Source organism: Nycticebus coucang, chromosome 15 (assembly GCF_027406575.1).
Source record: "Nycticebus coucang isolate mNycCou1 chromosome 15, mNycCou1.pri, whole genome shotgun sequence".
In the NCBI taxonomy this organism is placed as follows: domain Eukaryota; kingdom Metazoa; phylum Chordata; class Mammalia; order Primates; family Lorisidae; genus Nycticebus; species Nycticebus coucang.
In genome coordinates, this window is record NC_069794.1 from 32,655,110 (window position 1) to 32,670,641 (window position 15,532).

The following is a 15,532-nucleotide window of genomic DNA, read 5'->3' on the forward strand; positions in this document are numbered from 1 at the left end:
CAGGATGTGGAGCAGATATTAATGAAGGAGTAGAGAACATACAGACGGCCCCTGACGTCCTGGGCATGGGTGCTGCAGCACAGGCCAGAGCACAGCGCAGGACGTGAAGAGCCATCAGGAACATCAACCTTTAACAGCACGGCAGAGGATGATCAGGTAGCAGAGGAGACTACAGAAGAACAGCTAGATAAATAAAAGAAAAGCCAGAACAATATGTTGGGAGGTCTGGTTCTCAAAGTCTTCTCTAAGAGAGAAGACTTCATAAAGTCATGAATAGTCACTGATGCCTTTTAAAGGGTCAAGAAATCCCAGGGACTAATATCACCAAGATCATTGGTGACCTTGGAAGAGCTGTTTCCATGAACCCATGGTGATAGGAACCAGAAAGCAGAGATGGACAGTGTCATCTACTCTTCCTAGAACGCTGGTTACGTGGGAAGAAGAGAAAGCATGCCAACTAAGTGCGTTTGTATGATTAGGCCACCACATGTTTAGGAGGCTATTTTTTAAGATTAAAAGGAGGGAAACTAGTGAAGCAGAACTTTGATCAGAGAGGTAGGAGGAAAGAAGATGAATGTGTAGTGAGGGACAATAGTTACAAAGCTAAAATTTTGATTCAGTCTTGATTAAAATAGAAAAAAATATACATTTTGATGGCATTCATTAAGATGACTTCAGAGGATAATTTTCTTGGCATTCCTTGATAATTCAAATTGTATACTGGTTGTTTACATTCTTAGCAAGAGAATGAAGATGACAAAATATTCATATCCCAATGACCAGAATCACAATGACCAAAAAGCAACCTTAGAAATCAGCTAGGAGGGACGAAGCCTTTTCATTTAAGTTGAAAACTTTATGTGCCATGCCTTGCTGTCATAAATTATGATAGCAAATTATGTTCTGTCTTCAACATTTACAAATGTAGGGCAAGAGGCTTTCAAAGATAGTCAATTTTAACTCTAAAATTAAGTTCAATTATCCAGGTCTGGGAGCGGGGGAGGTGGGCAGAGGGAGGAGGATTGGTGGGATTACACCTGCGGTGCATCTTACAAGGGTATATGTGAAACTTAGTAAATGTGGAATGTAAATGTCTTAGCACAATAACTAAGAAAATGCCAGGAAGGCTATGTTAACCAGTGTGATGAAAATGTGTCAAACAGTCTATGAAACTAGTGTATGGTGCCCCATGATCACATTAATGTACACAGCTATGATTTAGTAAAAAAAAAAAAAAAATTATCCAGGTCTGAACCCTTTCATTGCAAGACTGATGTATATCACACATAAAATGATATTTGTCATAGGAAATTGTATTTTTTCTTTAGCTACGAAATGATTACTTTAGAAAACCCTGTTTTCTCCCTTAAGCACTTGTTGACTTCACCAGCCTGTGTTAATTATGTATATAAACGCATGTAGATCATGATACAGGTGTAGAAATATAGACAGACTTACATAGTCACAGTCATAGACATACTTAACACCTAGACAAGCCATGATGTTATGAGTTTTCTGCTAATAAGAAAAGTTGAGACCCTTTGGGTGCAGTTTACATTGTCCCTGTAATAAATTTTAATCCAATCCAAATACCAACACAGGTTTTCAATCCAAACACAACTTAATTTGATTTCTTCTGCAGTATAGAAGTCCAGAAAGGAACGAATGAGGCAGGGGATGATCCATGGTGTTAAAGGCTGCAGAGAGGTCAAGGAAGAAAGTCCAGGAAGGATAAGGACTCATTCCTGGATGAGCAGGAAGTCTGGTGCTGCACGAAGAAAGCTTTGGGCAATAAAGCAAAAGTTCAGGGGAAGATTAGGTGGCAATAAAAAGTCTCATGAAATGGAGGACAGAAAAGAAGGCGAGAGTGTCAGTATTAAGGGCAATTTCTTTTGGAAAAGATGAGAAAAGAGAGAGATGAATACTCAAGTACTAGTAAAGGATAAAGGGAAATAAGTTTAGCATTGAGCTATTAGCTAGAGTTATAAATCGCAGTCCCCCATTTATCTGGTTTTGACCCATTTTTATTTTCTTTGGACTCCTCTGGGGACAAAGTTCTCTTTTTGAAGCCTTGACTCTCTTTCATAATTTAATAATTTCATCTATTTTTTCAGCATTTATTAAAATGGCTATTTCTCAGCCCTGGGAATGTACTGGCATTAAAGGTGAGGAACAGAAGCTGTACTTTGAACTCTTGCAAAGAAAAGCACTTGAGAAATCAAAGGCACTGCTGTATTGTTATTATTCTATCCTTTCCCTAAAGGCTTGGCATGACATTATTTCTAATCCTTAAAGAGAAGTCTTTCAGCTTAGCCATTACATTAATAAATCTGTGACTCTAAAAAAGGAGTATCTAAATCGATCAACCTAGCCTAATAATCTCCCCTTTCCCTTAGTTCCACTGCTGTGGATCCAAGCCAGAAATCAGAAATAGCATTGTAACTCATTCCATTTCCCACGTAAATCACAACCAATAATGCAGAAATTGTAGGGGCAGATAGCCAAGTACCATCAATTCTGTGCAGAGACCGACAAGCTCAATGGGCCTTTAAGCATGAAATATTAACTCATGAATAATCTTTTCATACTTTTACACTGTTATGTAACCAGTTGCTTATTATAGTGACAACTTGCCTTAATATTAGAATAAATATTTGAAGACAAAAATAAGTTATTTTGGCAATAAGCAATAAATATTTCTAAGAAAAGTAAAAGTCATTCTTTATAAAGTACAATAGGAAGAATCTTTTTTTTTTTTTTTTATTGTTGGGGATTCATTGAGGGTACAATAAGCCAGGTTACACTGATTGCAATTGTTAGGTAAAGTCCCTCTTGCAATTATGTCTTGCCCCCGTAAAGTGTGACACACACCAAGGCCCCACACCCCTCCCCCCTGTAACTAGGAGAACTCCTAGTTAACATTTTCCCCACTTAGGTAGCTCCATAAAATGTATCACCCATCGGGAAATGTCTAATAACAGGCTGAGGGGAAAGAATGCTTTAAACTAGGAATGTGATTCACACTTGGCAGTTCATAATATAATTGGATATCACTTGTAGATGAGCAGGTTTAAAAAGAAAACATTTTAACAGAATATGGATGTGATTCCAAGTTGTGATTGCTCAACATGTTCAATAATTGTATTTAGATATACACAGTAGTTCCTCCATAGTTCTCCACCTTCCTACACTGGCCACCTTCTTAATTTGACCTAATTTTCATAGACCAGACACACACCACATGTACATTATCAATACAGTAGACCTAGTTCTTTATGTTGACCACATCCATATGCAGACCAGCCTGTTATAGTCCCTAGGGTGGTCAATTTACAGAGGATCTGCTATATATAAAGACAGAAGTAATGACAGACATGGAAAAAAATAGCTTGAGTTCTTTGTATACACCTAGCAATTGAAGTTTATTTACATCCTTAGAGATCCAACCTAAATTATAATAAAGGGCATTTATTTTCACATATTTCCATCACACAGGAGTCAAAGAGACATTAGAAGTCTGCATGGTAGATGAAAATTTTAGAAAATAAACCAATCTAATATTAGACAAGCACATAGTTTAATAACATTCCCTTTCCAAATTGTTAGAATTGGAAGAAGAGATCCCATTGAAACATGAAAATATTTGGTGAGGATATTCTAAAGGTTGATACATAAAAATATTTTTTGGATACCTGAGAGCTAAACCAAATCATAAACCTATTTTTAGTTCTGTGTTAGTGATAACAGGAATTCTACACTTGTAGAACGTGCTTCTTTGAAGCCTGGAGTGTAGGCTGCCTGTTTCCTTCATTCACTAACACATCCCAAGATCCTAGAGCACTATCTGGCCCACACTAGTGGTTATCAAATACTTATTACATTGAATTGCTGCTGGTATTTCCAGCATGGGAATCATAAACCAAGCAATAGTTGTATTGGATCGTATCCTCCACACGATCTATAGTTTAGATTGTGTTAGATCTATAATCTAAATTATAGATCGTGTGGAGGATACGATCCAATATAACTATTGCTCTCAACAACAAAAAAAAATAAAGATAAAAAACTCTTATTTGTCACTTAACATTTACAAAGAACATGCCACACCTATCTCCATCTGGTCCTCTGAGTTCAGCACTTCCTGGAAGTATCTGGACACCAGGAGCCCACCCTGGAGCCCCTGCCTGGTCTTGAATCTGTTCTCTCTTTCTGTCACTGTTAAGGGTTAAAGTGTACCCACCCCCCGAATTCATATGTTGAAGTCCTAACCTGCAATTTCTCAGGGTGTGCCCTTACTTAGAAATAGGGTCATTGTCCACGTAATTAGTTAAATTAGGCTGGACCCCTAGTTCAATATTATTGGTGGCTTTAGAAGAAAGGGAAACAGGAAGACGGGCACATGAAGATGAAAGCAGAGATCAGGACAACACTATGCAACCCAAGCAATGTCAGTGCTTGCCAGGAAGCCAGCAGAAGTTAGAGGAGCCCACAGAACAAATTCTCTCTTGCCCTGAGAAGGAACCAACCCTACTGACACCTTGACCTTTGACTTCCAGCTTCCAGAACTATGAGACAATGAATTTCTATTGCTTAAGCCATCCAGTCAGTGGCACTTCATTACAACCCTAGCAAACTAACACAGCCACATGTTTACTCCTGTAGCTTATCCGATTTCCTACCAGGGGCACCTCAGCCCTCACCTCTCTCCCACCAGGCACAGTCTTGTTCCGAGGTCACATTCACAAAATTGCCTCCAATTTGTTCCAAAGCATCCACAATTACATGTTGTCAATGTCTGATGCATTCTTTCATTCGACAGCATTGCAATAACATCTGACCCTTTTAGCTTACCTTCTGCTGGCTCCAGTGCTTGGGGTGACATTATAACCTGGAGGGGGTGGCGGGAACCAGGACTGTCTGTTGAGAAATGACATCAGTAATAAACATGGTGCTTGGAAGGCTGATCCCACCCACATGTCTGAAAATAATTTGACAATTACAAAGACAATGAGATTATACAAGGCTTGGAAATAAAATGAACACTGATTCATAAAGAAAATAGAAAGTAAATGTCCTATATTCCAGGCTATCTGCTCCTTGAAATTTCTTTTTGCATTTCTTTTGGCACTAAATAATACAGAAATTTCTTTAAAAAGAAATCTAAAGCAAATCTGGAAATTTAGTTTATTTATTCAAGTTAACATTGCTAAATCTAGATAGTAGGTTCATAGGTGTTGATCATGTAACCGTGGTGTTTTCTCTATTTTTCTGCATATCACAACTATTTCATAACAGAAATAACAATCTTATACTCTACTCAAAATGTGATTTTTTTTTAAGTGTGATAGAAAACTGTTGCAAGTAATAATATTGAAAACATAAATGGCACCAGAGCAACACTGACCTCAATTTTAACTTGGATCAGAGTGATGTCCTCAAATCACCAAGACATCATTTTAATTGGTAGCAATAGTTAAGACCTCTGTCAAAAAAAGACTAAGATATGAACCCAACTGAAGATGTTCAGAGCATAGTGATGCAAACTACAGAAGGAAAGGCTGGGATAAGGAGGACAGGGGAGCTGTCTTAACATTCTTGAAGTTGTTCTGTTCTCTGGGACACCATAGGACTGAACTAACACCAGCTGGGAGTCAATCAGAAAAGTCCCGGCTTAATGTAAGGAGTAGATGCTGCCCAGGAGAGCAAGTCGAAGGTGTATCATAGTGACAATCTTATTTTCTTGCACTGGGTAAAAGACTAAACTAACTGATCTTAAATCTCTCTTTGAACCTTAGGAATCTGTTTTAACAGACACAGGGGCAAAGGGATGTGAAATTTTGGTTCAAGGGAAAAGTAGAAGACATTTTTTGAGAGTCTTCAGTTATAATCAGAAAACCTTGACTGCAAGAAAAATAGAATCAGTCATTTCTCTGCAGGAGGATTACAGTAGCACCATGGCAAAGTCAGCCAATCGTGCAACAAACACTGCCCTAGACCAGGCATGGACTAGGTGCGGGCGAAGAAATTAAAATCAAAAGCTCTGAGGTTTGCCGTTTATGATGCTTGTTTTGCATTTGCATCAGGACTCACTGACACTGTTTTTTCTTCAACATGCAGAAATCCCTTTCCGCAGCATGCTCCCTCCCATGAAGAACATCTAGGCTACCACAGGTCCAACTGTCTCTCCCTGACTACTATTTTCATGGAACCACCAGCAGAATGTGGGTGGCCAGGTAGAAGGAGTCACAGGAGGAAGAAATAATCACATAAACACAGAAAGATGTCTGGAGAGATGGCCTAGCACTCCAAACTTGGAAGTAAGCTCAGCCCAATCTGCAGAGCAGGCTGGGTTAAGGAGCATGACCACATGTGGCTGTACATGGCTCAGCATCTCAGGCTAGGGCATTCCCTGCAGCAGGACACGGGTGAAGCATGTAGCCCAAAGTAGCCTGCCCTTTAACATCTCAGCTCTATCATCAAAAGCATTACCTAGACACTCAAGACCCTGAGGGAACCAGAGAGGGGACCATGTATTTAAAAAGGAGATTGGGGTCGGGGAAAGTTTGGGAACAGCAGAATGTAGGTGCTGGATCTGCAGGAAGGAGAAGCAGCAGCTTCTGAACACTGCCTGGGAGTTTCTGTGGGTGATTTGGCTCAGGAGTTAATGAAGAACAGTCCTTTATGGGATATCAGCAAGAGGCAGATGCAAAGAGTTCTCATCATACCTCTTCTTCTTTACGGGAGTAGTTGCAGAGGGGGAAACTGTGGGATTAGCAGTGTTGGAGCTCAACAAACCTCCAGGTTGCCTGTTTAATGACAAAAACAGCAAATTATCACATGCCTCACTTTTTCATTCTGACCCACCTTTGAGAGGTCTTATAACCTGCCATATTCCCGCCTGCTCTCTGTCTACCACAGTGCTTCACCTGAGGATGGAAGAACAACAAAACACAGTTCTTCCTTAGCTTACCTATTTATACATTGTCAGGCTCCCTTATAGCTAAAGCTGAAAGGAACGAATGAAGAAGTCAGCCATAAAATGACGTCCAGGGTACGTCTGAAATTCAGACCAATCGGTTCTGATGTGTCACGTGCACATTCAAATTTTTAATCCTGCGATTACATTGTGACCAGCAGAATTATATCACAATTTTTTGCATTAAAACATTCGTTTTTTAAGAAAAATTTTTAAGTCATATCATCTTAAGTCTCTATTTAGCATTTATTAATATTTGCAGACCGCTGGAAAATGGTAGCGATCTAGGCCTCATTCAAGCACTGAGAGGCATGGTCCAATGTGAGAATTACTTTACATGTAAATACAAATTTAAAAACAAATTAAGTTTAAAAATCTATCTAATTTGGCTGCTTATAACTGCTGGTGGTTTATTCCAGGGGAAATGCATTTCACCTAAGTAGGCTGTTAGCAGACCTATGATTTCACAATTCAATTCTTCCCAAAGGATGATGAACGTGAAGGGTATATGGCCAGGGAAGTGAGGGGTAGGGGAAACAAAGCTTTGTGGGGGGAAAAATAGAGTCTAGATTATTTTTAAAGAAGAAAAAAACGGGAGGACCCAAACTTTGGTGTTTGACTTACAGCTATGGTTGGCAACTTTTTCTGCTAAAGTCAAGATAGCAAATATTTGAACCTTTGCAGAGCTTTTCATTATCTGACATCTACTATTCAACTCTGCCAAAGCAATAGAGAGATGACTGGGTTCCAAAAAAACTGTGTCCTGAAAGTGGTTACTCTGTTTTCTTTTGAACGCAAACAAAGAAATATACTTCAGTTAGACAAGTACATACGGCTTTGTTGCTCCTGGTGATCTAAACACGGACATACTCCTGGTGAGAGAGAGAGAAAAAGAGGCAAAGTTTGAACAGCAATGAAAAATGAATATTTCCACCTATTTGCAATTGTCCATAAATTTAGAGTTATTATTATTAAAAGTTAAGTATTATTTGAGAGAAAGAAAAAGAAAGCATCAATATGTGAATAAATTCAAATAAATTTAATAAGGTGATTTCATGATTCCTTTCCTTGAACTAGATTTCAAAACAAATTTTTTTCTTCTGAAAAGTCAGTATCTCTTAAAATCCCAATGTTTTCATTTGTTAGGTTTAGTAATTTTCTTTATCAGTAAGAATTTAAAATATGCGTGTGTATGTATTTCATAATTTTGTTACCAGGACACCTTAAACAGAAACACAAAGGTGGTAAGAATGACCAACCAATGCAGGGGGAGAGACTCTGTGGCCTGAACAATTTGGATTTAGTCAAAAGGCCACAGGTAAGGATCTAGAAGGCCACAAGTGGCCATCAGGATGCAAGTTCTCCACCCCTAAGAAGCAATGAGCTCTCTTGATTTGAGCCAGGCAAGATTTTATTCCAGCCATGAGCAGGCGTAAAGGTTTTCCCTTCAAAACTTTTACCATAAACATATGGAAGATAAGAATTTACAGAAAGATATCAAGTAAGATTGGAGAATTGTAAGTAAATCAGTAAAACTTAGAAAACGACTGTATTTGAGCCTTTCCCAAAGTTAGGAGATAGCAGTACCTATTGGTTAGTTGGTTATCCAAGGTATTGGCCTTATACGTTTTAGCAGCATCATTTCTGTCTGAGATCCTTTATAAAGAAACAAGACAAAAATCTGAATAAACATGTAGATTATTTAACTCTTTTCAGGCCTCATTCATGCTAGAATAACTTCACAACACAACCTTTCTTTAGTAGAAAGAACTGTTTTCTCAAGTGTTCCATTTTAGAAAATTGTCTATTAAAAAAACTATCTTGTGACAAAATATACTTATGAGGCTATTTTGATATAGCTTGAAATTATAAAAGTATTATGCCTTTTGCCAGTTTTCCTTACTGACTCACTGAGAAATTAACCAATCAACTACTTTCACATTCATTATTGTTCAGTAATATATCTAGTCAAGGACAGTAGTTCCTATGTTGGTAAAAGGCATCGATGGACTACTTAAATTCTTGTAAAATATTTTGTAGCATAGACAATATCGTGCGTTTGCCACACTCGTCGTCTTTTCTTCCTGAGCACACGGGAAGACCACACATCTCATTCTTCTTTGCAATTAAGTTGGAGCCATGTGACTGAATTCTAAACTATAAAATGCAGGCAGAAATGTTATTTGCCACTTCCAGACCCAACATAAAACCTCCTCCTGCATAGTCTTCTAGGCCCTTTCTTTCCCTTCCACTATGGCTTTGGACTCTATAGGCTGGAGATGGCAGCATTAAAACATAGAAAAGACTCCAGCAATTCACACTGGATTCTGACGAGTCAAGCAGTTCCTTATATAGTGTTAAACCACCTAGATTTGGGGGAAAGGAAGGGAACTTGTTAAATTAGTTTACTTTGACTAACACGTGGACCATTACAAAAGTTTTGAGATACACAAAATCAAGAAACATAAAATCTTCACAAAAGGTGAAGCCGTCCCAGCAACAGGGTAAGATGAGCGAGTTAAAACTTGCACAGGTGAATCAGAAAGGATGCTGTCAACAGTGTTGCTTGAGAAGTAAAATAACAGACCATAGCACGGTCTGTCTCAAAACTTTCATTGTCACCAATGACATTTAGTTAGTAGGTTCTAACAGCATCAGATATTTTAATCCCTCTAACCTCATAGCTCTAAGACAGGTGTGTGTCTGCCCTGGAGTCAAGAAACACAAATTAGGAAGGTTATTATTCCATGCCCCCCCCCACATAAGGTGGGGTCTCATCACTTCAGCCCTGTTCCTTCCTTCCTTGTTTCACACCAGATAGGAAGACTCCTCCTAAGACTTAGGGCTGTCTTCAGGAGCATTCTGCAGGCTTTCAAGAAGGTAGAATGTGGCAAAGTTAGGTTCGGGAAAACAAAAGGTCAGTAAGACTCTTCTATTTATCTACTATAACATTCCCCAGGACGTGGCTTTAAATAAACTATTCCTGCTAAGGAGGACCCTGACCTTGCCTCTATCTAAAAGAAAGTCATGTGGGAAAAATATGACTTTATTTAAATTAAAGTATGATCTATTTTAGTCATAAGCTAAAATCATTTTAATTTCTAGATGCTATTTTGATATCTATAACTAAAATATTGAGTGATGACTCTAATCCATTAAGTTTCTGAGTCAACCCCAGTTTCTGTTTATGGAACATAATACCACAAACTGCTAACTCTCAAATGCAAAAGAGAGAATAAATAACTGGTTGTAACACTCTATAGTTTCATATTCTTCACAGACTTTTCACAATACACGCCCTAATATCAACATAATCCTAGAAGCCAAGTGCAAAAGACTTCTAAGATGATCAGCCGGCCAAAGAATGGGATCCCATCCCTGGCACTAACTGAAGCCTCTGAGGCTCTAAGATGTTTTGATTTCAAGGACTGTGCAGGAAATCACTGTGATGACCTTATGTGAAAGGTCACATAATCAGAAATCTTAAATCTTAAGTGTTTCTTAGGAATCTAACTCAGACTTTAAAGCTGTCTATAAGATCCACATATAATATCAAAATAAACGTGAAAAACTGCTACCCTGGTATACTGAAAACAGCAATCTTTCTAAAGTAAATGGAACTTTAATATCAAATGTTCTCCATGTGCATTGTGATGTTAAAATTTAACAAAGTTAATTAAAATTCCACAGTGTAAATGTATCTGGACAATACTAAATATAATGAAAATAGCTACCTACTACTCTTTGATGGCCACTTAATATATTTTCTCTATTCCTCAGAACATCCCTGCAAGGTAGGTATAATTTTTCTCATTTTATAGATAGTGACATGGAGACTCAGAGAAATTGTGTCTTTCTCTTGGCTTTACAAATGGGAAGCAGTCTATCTCCTAAGTCTTTTCACCAGGACCCAATGACATATATCTGATTCTATAGTGTGACTGTCCCCTAAGCATATATATTAGGTTGACACGTCTTCCTTTAATTATTATTCTTCACCTCTCACAATTTCTTTCATGCTACCAGAGGGATACGTCTACCAATTGCAATGGAGAGAACTCTAAACCACCATTCCAAAACATATGTCAATTTTCTTACTGCTGGGGGGAATTAAAGTGTTATTTATCTTTTAAATTAAGTTTCTTTCAATGCGTGTTATGAAATAGGATGCTTTAGTAGAAACAACGTATTTTAGTGGGTCTTGGAGACAGGAAATACTCTACTGAGCAATATGATGAAAAGAACCAAAGGAAAAATTAAACTCTCACATCAGAGCACTAGAGGGCGCCCCAACCTAGGCTTTCCCAATTATCATTCAAACTCCTTCAGGATCTGGGCCATACCTGCACACTACATGTACTAGTATCTACTTAGGTATCTTTCTTTTTTTTTTTTTTATATTAAATCATAGCTGTGTACATTAATACAATAATGGGGCACCATACACTGGTTTTATAAACAGTTTGACACATTTTCATCACACTGGTTAACATAGCCTTCCTGGCATTTTCTTAGTTAATGTATTAAGACAAGTTTCACATGTACCCTTGTAAGATGCACCACAGGTGTAATCCCACCAATCACCCTCCCTCCGCCCATCCTCACCCCTCCCTCCCCTTCCTCTCCCCCTTCCCCATATTCTTAGATTATAACTGGGTTATAGCTTTCATATGAAAGCCATAAATTAGTTTCATATTAGGGCTGAGTACATTGGATACTTTTTCTTCCATTCTTGAGATAATTTACTAAGAAGAATATGTTCCAGCTCCATCCATGTAAACATGAAAGAGGAAAAGTCTCCTTCATTCTTTAAGGCTGCATAATATTCAGGGGGGACATATACCACAATTTATTAACCCATTCGTGGATTGATGGGCACTTGGGCTTTTTCCATGACTTAGCAATTGTGAAATGAGCTGCAATAAATGTTCTGGTGCAAATATCTTTGTTATAATGTGATTTTTTGGTCTTCTGGGTATATACCTAGTAGAGGAATTATAGGATTGAATGGCAGATCTATTTTTAGCTCTCTAAGTGATCTCCAAACATCTTTCCAAAAGGAATGTATTAATTTGCATTCCCACTAGCAGTGTAGAAGTGTTCCCTTTTCTCCACATCCACACCAACATCTCTGGTCTTGGGATTTTGTGATATGGGCTAATCTTATTGGAGTTAGATGATATCTCAAAGTAGTTTTGATTTTCATTTCTCTGATGATTAAAGATGATGAGTATTTTTTAATATGTCTGTAGGCCATGCACCTGTCTTCTTCAGAGAAGTTTCTCTTCAAGTCCCTTGCCCAGACTGAGATGGGATCACTTGTTCTTTTCTTGCTTATACATTTGAGTTCTCTGTGGATTCTGGTTATTAAACCTTTGTCGGAGACATAACCTGCAAATATCTTCTCCCATTCTGAGGGCTGTCTACTTGCTTTGCTTACTGTGTTCTTGGCTGTGCAGAAGCTTTTTAGTTTGATCAGGTCCCAGTAGTGTATTTTTGAAGCTGCTTCAATTGCCCGGGGGTCCTCCTCATAAAATACTCACCCAGACCGATTTCTTCAAGGGTTTTCCCTGCTCTTTCTTCTAGTATTTTTATAGTTTTATGTCTTAAGTTTAAATCTTTAATCCAGTGAGAGTCTATCTTAGTTAATGGTGAAAGGTGTGGGTCCAGTTTCAGTCTTCTACAGGTTGCGAGCCAGTTCACCCAGCACCATTTGTTAAATAGGGAATCTTTTCCCCACTGAATGTTTTTAATTGGCTTGTCAAAGATCAAATAATGGTAAGTAGCTGGGTTCATCTCTTGGTTCTCTATTCTGTTCCAGACATCTACCTCTCTGTTTTTGTGCCAGTACCATGCTGTTTTGATCACTATCGATTTATAGTATAGTCTAATTCCTCCTGCTTTGCTTTTATTTCTGAGTAATGTCTTAGCTATTCGAAGTTTTTTCTGATTCCATATAAAACAAAGTGTTATTTTTTCAACATCTTTAAAGTATGACAGTGAAGCATTATTAGGGATTGCATTAAAATTGCATATTGCTTTGGGTAGTATGGACATTTTAACAATGTTGATTCTTCCCAGCCATGAGCATGGTATGTTTTTCCATTTGTTAACTTTCTGAGGTATTTCTTTTCTTAGAGTTTCTTAATTCTCATTATAGAGATCTTTCACGTCCATTGTTAGATAAACTCCCAAATATTTCATCTTCTTTGGCATTACTGTGAATGGAATAGAGTCCTTAACTGTTTTTTCAGCTTGACTATTGTTGGTATATATAAAAGCTACCAATTTATGAATGTTGATTTTGTAACCTGAGATGCTGCTGTATTCCTAGATCACTTCTAAGAGTTTTGTAGTAGAATCCCTGGGGTTTTCCAGATATACAATAATATCATCTGTGAAGAGTGAAAGTTTGAGCTCTTCTGACCCTATCTGGATACCCTTGATTGCCTTTTCTTCCCTAATTGCAATGGCTAAAACTTCCACTACAATGTTAAGGAGCAGTGGAGACAATGGGCAGCCTTGTCTGGTACCTGATCTGAGTGGAAATGATTTCAATTTAACTCCATTCAATATGATATTGGCTGTGGGTTTGCTGTAGATGGCCTCTATCAGTCTAAGAAATATCCCTTCTATACCAATTTTCTTAAGTGTTCTGATCATGAAGGGATGCTGGATATTATCAAAAGCTTTTTCTGCATCAATTGAGAGAATCATATGGTCTTTGTTTTTTAATTTGTTTATGTGCTGAATTATACTTATAGATTTACGTATATTGAACCAGCCTTGAGACCCTGGGATAAAACCGACTTGGTCATGATGTATAATTTGTTTGATGTGTTGCTGGATTCTGTTTGTTAGGATCTTGTTGAATATTTTTGCATCTATATTTATTAGTGATATTGGTCTATAATTTCCTTTTCATGTTGGGTCTTTTCCTGGTTTGGGGATCAGGGTGGTGTTTGCTTCATAGAATGTGTTGGGTAGTCTTCCTTCTTTTTCTACATTTTGGAACAGGTTGAGTAACATAGGTACTAGTTCCTCTTTAAAGGTTTGGTAGAATTCTGATGTGAAACCATCTGGTCCCGGGCTTTTCTTTTTAGGGAGGTTTTGTATGGTTGATGCTATTTCAGAACTTAATATGGGCCTGTTTGACATTTCCACTTGATTCTGGCTAAGTCTTGGAAGGTGACGTGCTTCCAAGTATGGGTCAATTTCCTTCAGATTTTCATATTTCTGAGAATAAAGTTTCTTGTAATATTCATTAAGGATTTTTTGAATTTCTGAGGAGTCTGTTGTTATTTCGTGTTTGTTGTTTCTGACTGATGAAATTAGAGATTTTACTCTTTTTTTCCTGGTTAGGTTAGCCAAAGGTTTATCTATTTTATTGACCTTTTCAAAAAACCAACTTTTTGATTTATTGATCTGTCATATAATTATTTTGTTTTCAATTATATTTAATTCTGCTCTAATTTTGGTTATTTCTTTTCTTCTACTGGATTTGGGGTTGGAATGTTCTTCCTTTCCCAGTTGCTTGAGATGTCACATTAAGTTGTTAACTTCCACTCTTTCTGTTCTCTTGAGGAAGGCTTGCAGTGCTATAAATTTCCCTCTTTGGAATGCCTTTGTGGTTTCCCAGAGATTCTGATAACTTGTGTCTTCATTGTCATTTTTTTTAAAAAATTTGGCAATTTCCTTCTTGATCTCATCTCTGACCCAGCTATCATTCAGAATAAGTTTATTTAAGTTCCATGTTTTTGTGTGAGTATGCAAGTTCCTGTTGTTACTGAGTTCAACTTTTATTCCCTGGTGGTCCAAGAGGATGCAAAGAATAATTTCTATTCCTTTAAATTTACTGAGGTTAGACTTGTGACCTAAGATATGATCGATTTTGGAGTATGGGCTGATGAGAAGTATGTGTACTCAGTTTTGTTGGGATGAAATGTTCTGTAGATGTCTGCTAAACCCAAATGTTGGATGGTTAGGTTTAAATCTAAAATTTCTTTGCTCAGCTTCTTATTGGAAGATCTATCCAACACTGCCAGAGGAGGGTTGAAATCTCCCACTATAATGGAGCTGGAGGAAAACAAGTTGCTCATGTCTGTTAGAGTTTCTCTTATAAAATGAGGCGCATTCTGGTTGGGTGCATAAATAGTAATAATTGAAATCTTATCATAGTGAGTATTACCCTTAACAAATATGAAGTGACTGTTCTTATCCTTCCTTACTTTTGTTGGTTTAAAGCCTATTGTGTCTGCAAATAGAATTGCAACACCTGCTTTTTTCTGCTACCATTTGCCTGAAATATGGATGACCATCCTTTCACCCTGAGTCTATATTTTTCTTTTAAGGTAAGATGTGACTCTTGTATGCAGGAAATATCTGGCCTAATTTCTTGTATCCAGTCAGCTAACCTGTGCCTCTTCAGAGGACTGTTTAAGCAGTTCACATTAATGGAGAATATTGATAAGTGTGGTAAAATTTTGGGTATTGAGTTTTTTGAAAGTCCAGTGGACATTTTTAATCTTTTTTCCACTGTGGAAATTGGAGTTTGAT

At 37.7% G+C, this 15,532-nt stretch overlaps 1 protein-coding gene across 5 annotated transcripts in view; it reads right to left on the reverse strand.

The window, feature by feature from the left end:
- Positions 1-15,532, reverse strand: part of SCEL (sciellin) — a 342,117-nt gene that overhangs the window by 64,765 nt on the left and 261,820 nt on the right. For all 5 annotated transcript variants that reach the window (XM_053563450.1, XM_053563449.1, XM_053563454.1 and 2 more), the window contains 4 exons: positions 8,564-8,632; positions 7,810-7,848; positions 6,726-6,806; positions 4,852-4,917 (listed from right to left, as the gene is read on the reverse strand). In XM_053563450.1, coding sequence (XP_053419425.1) covers positions 4,852-4,917; positions 6,726-6,806; positions 7,810-7,848; positions 8,564-8,632 — 255 coding nt within the window. The remainder of the gene's footprint in view (positions 1-4,851; positions 4,918-6,725; positions 6,807-7,809; positions 7,849-8,563; positions 8,633-15,532) is intronic.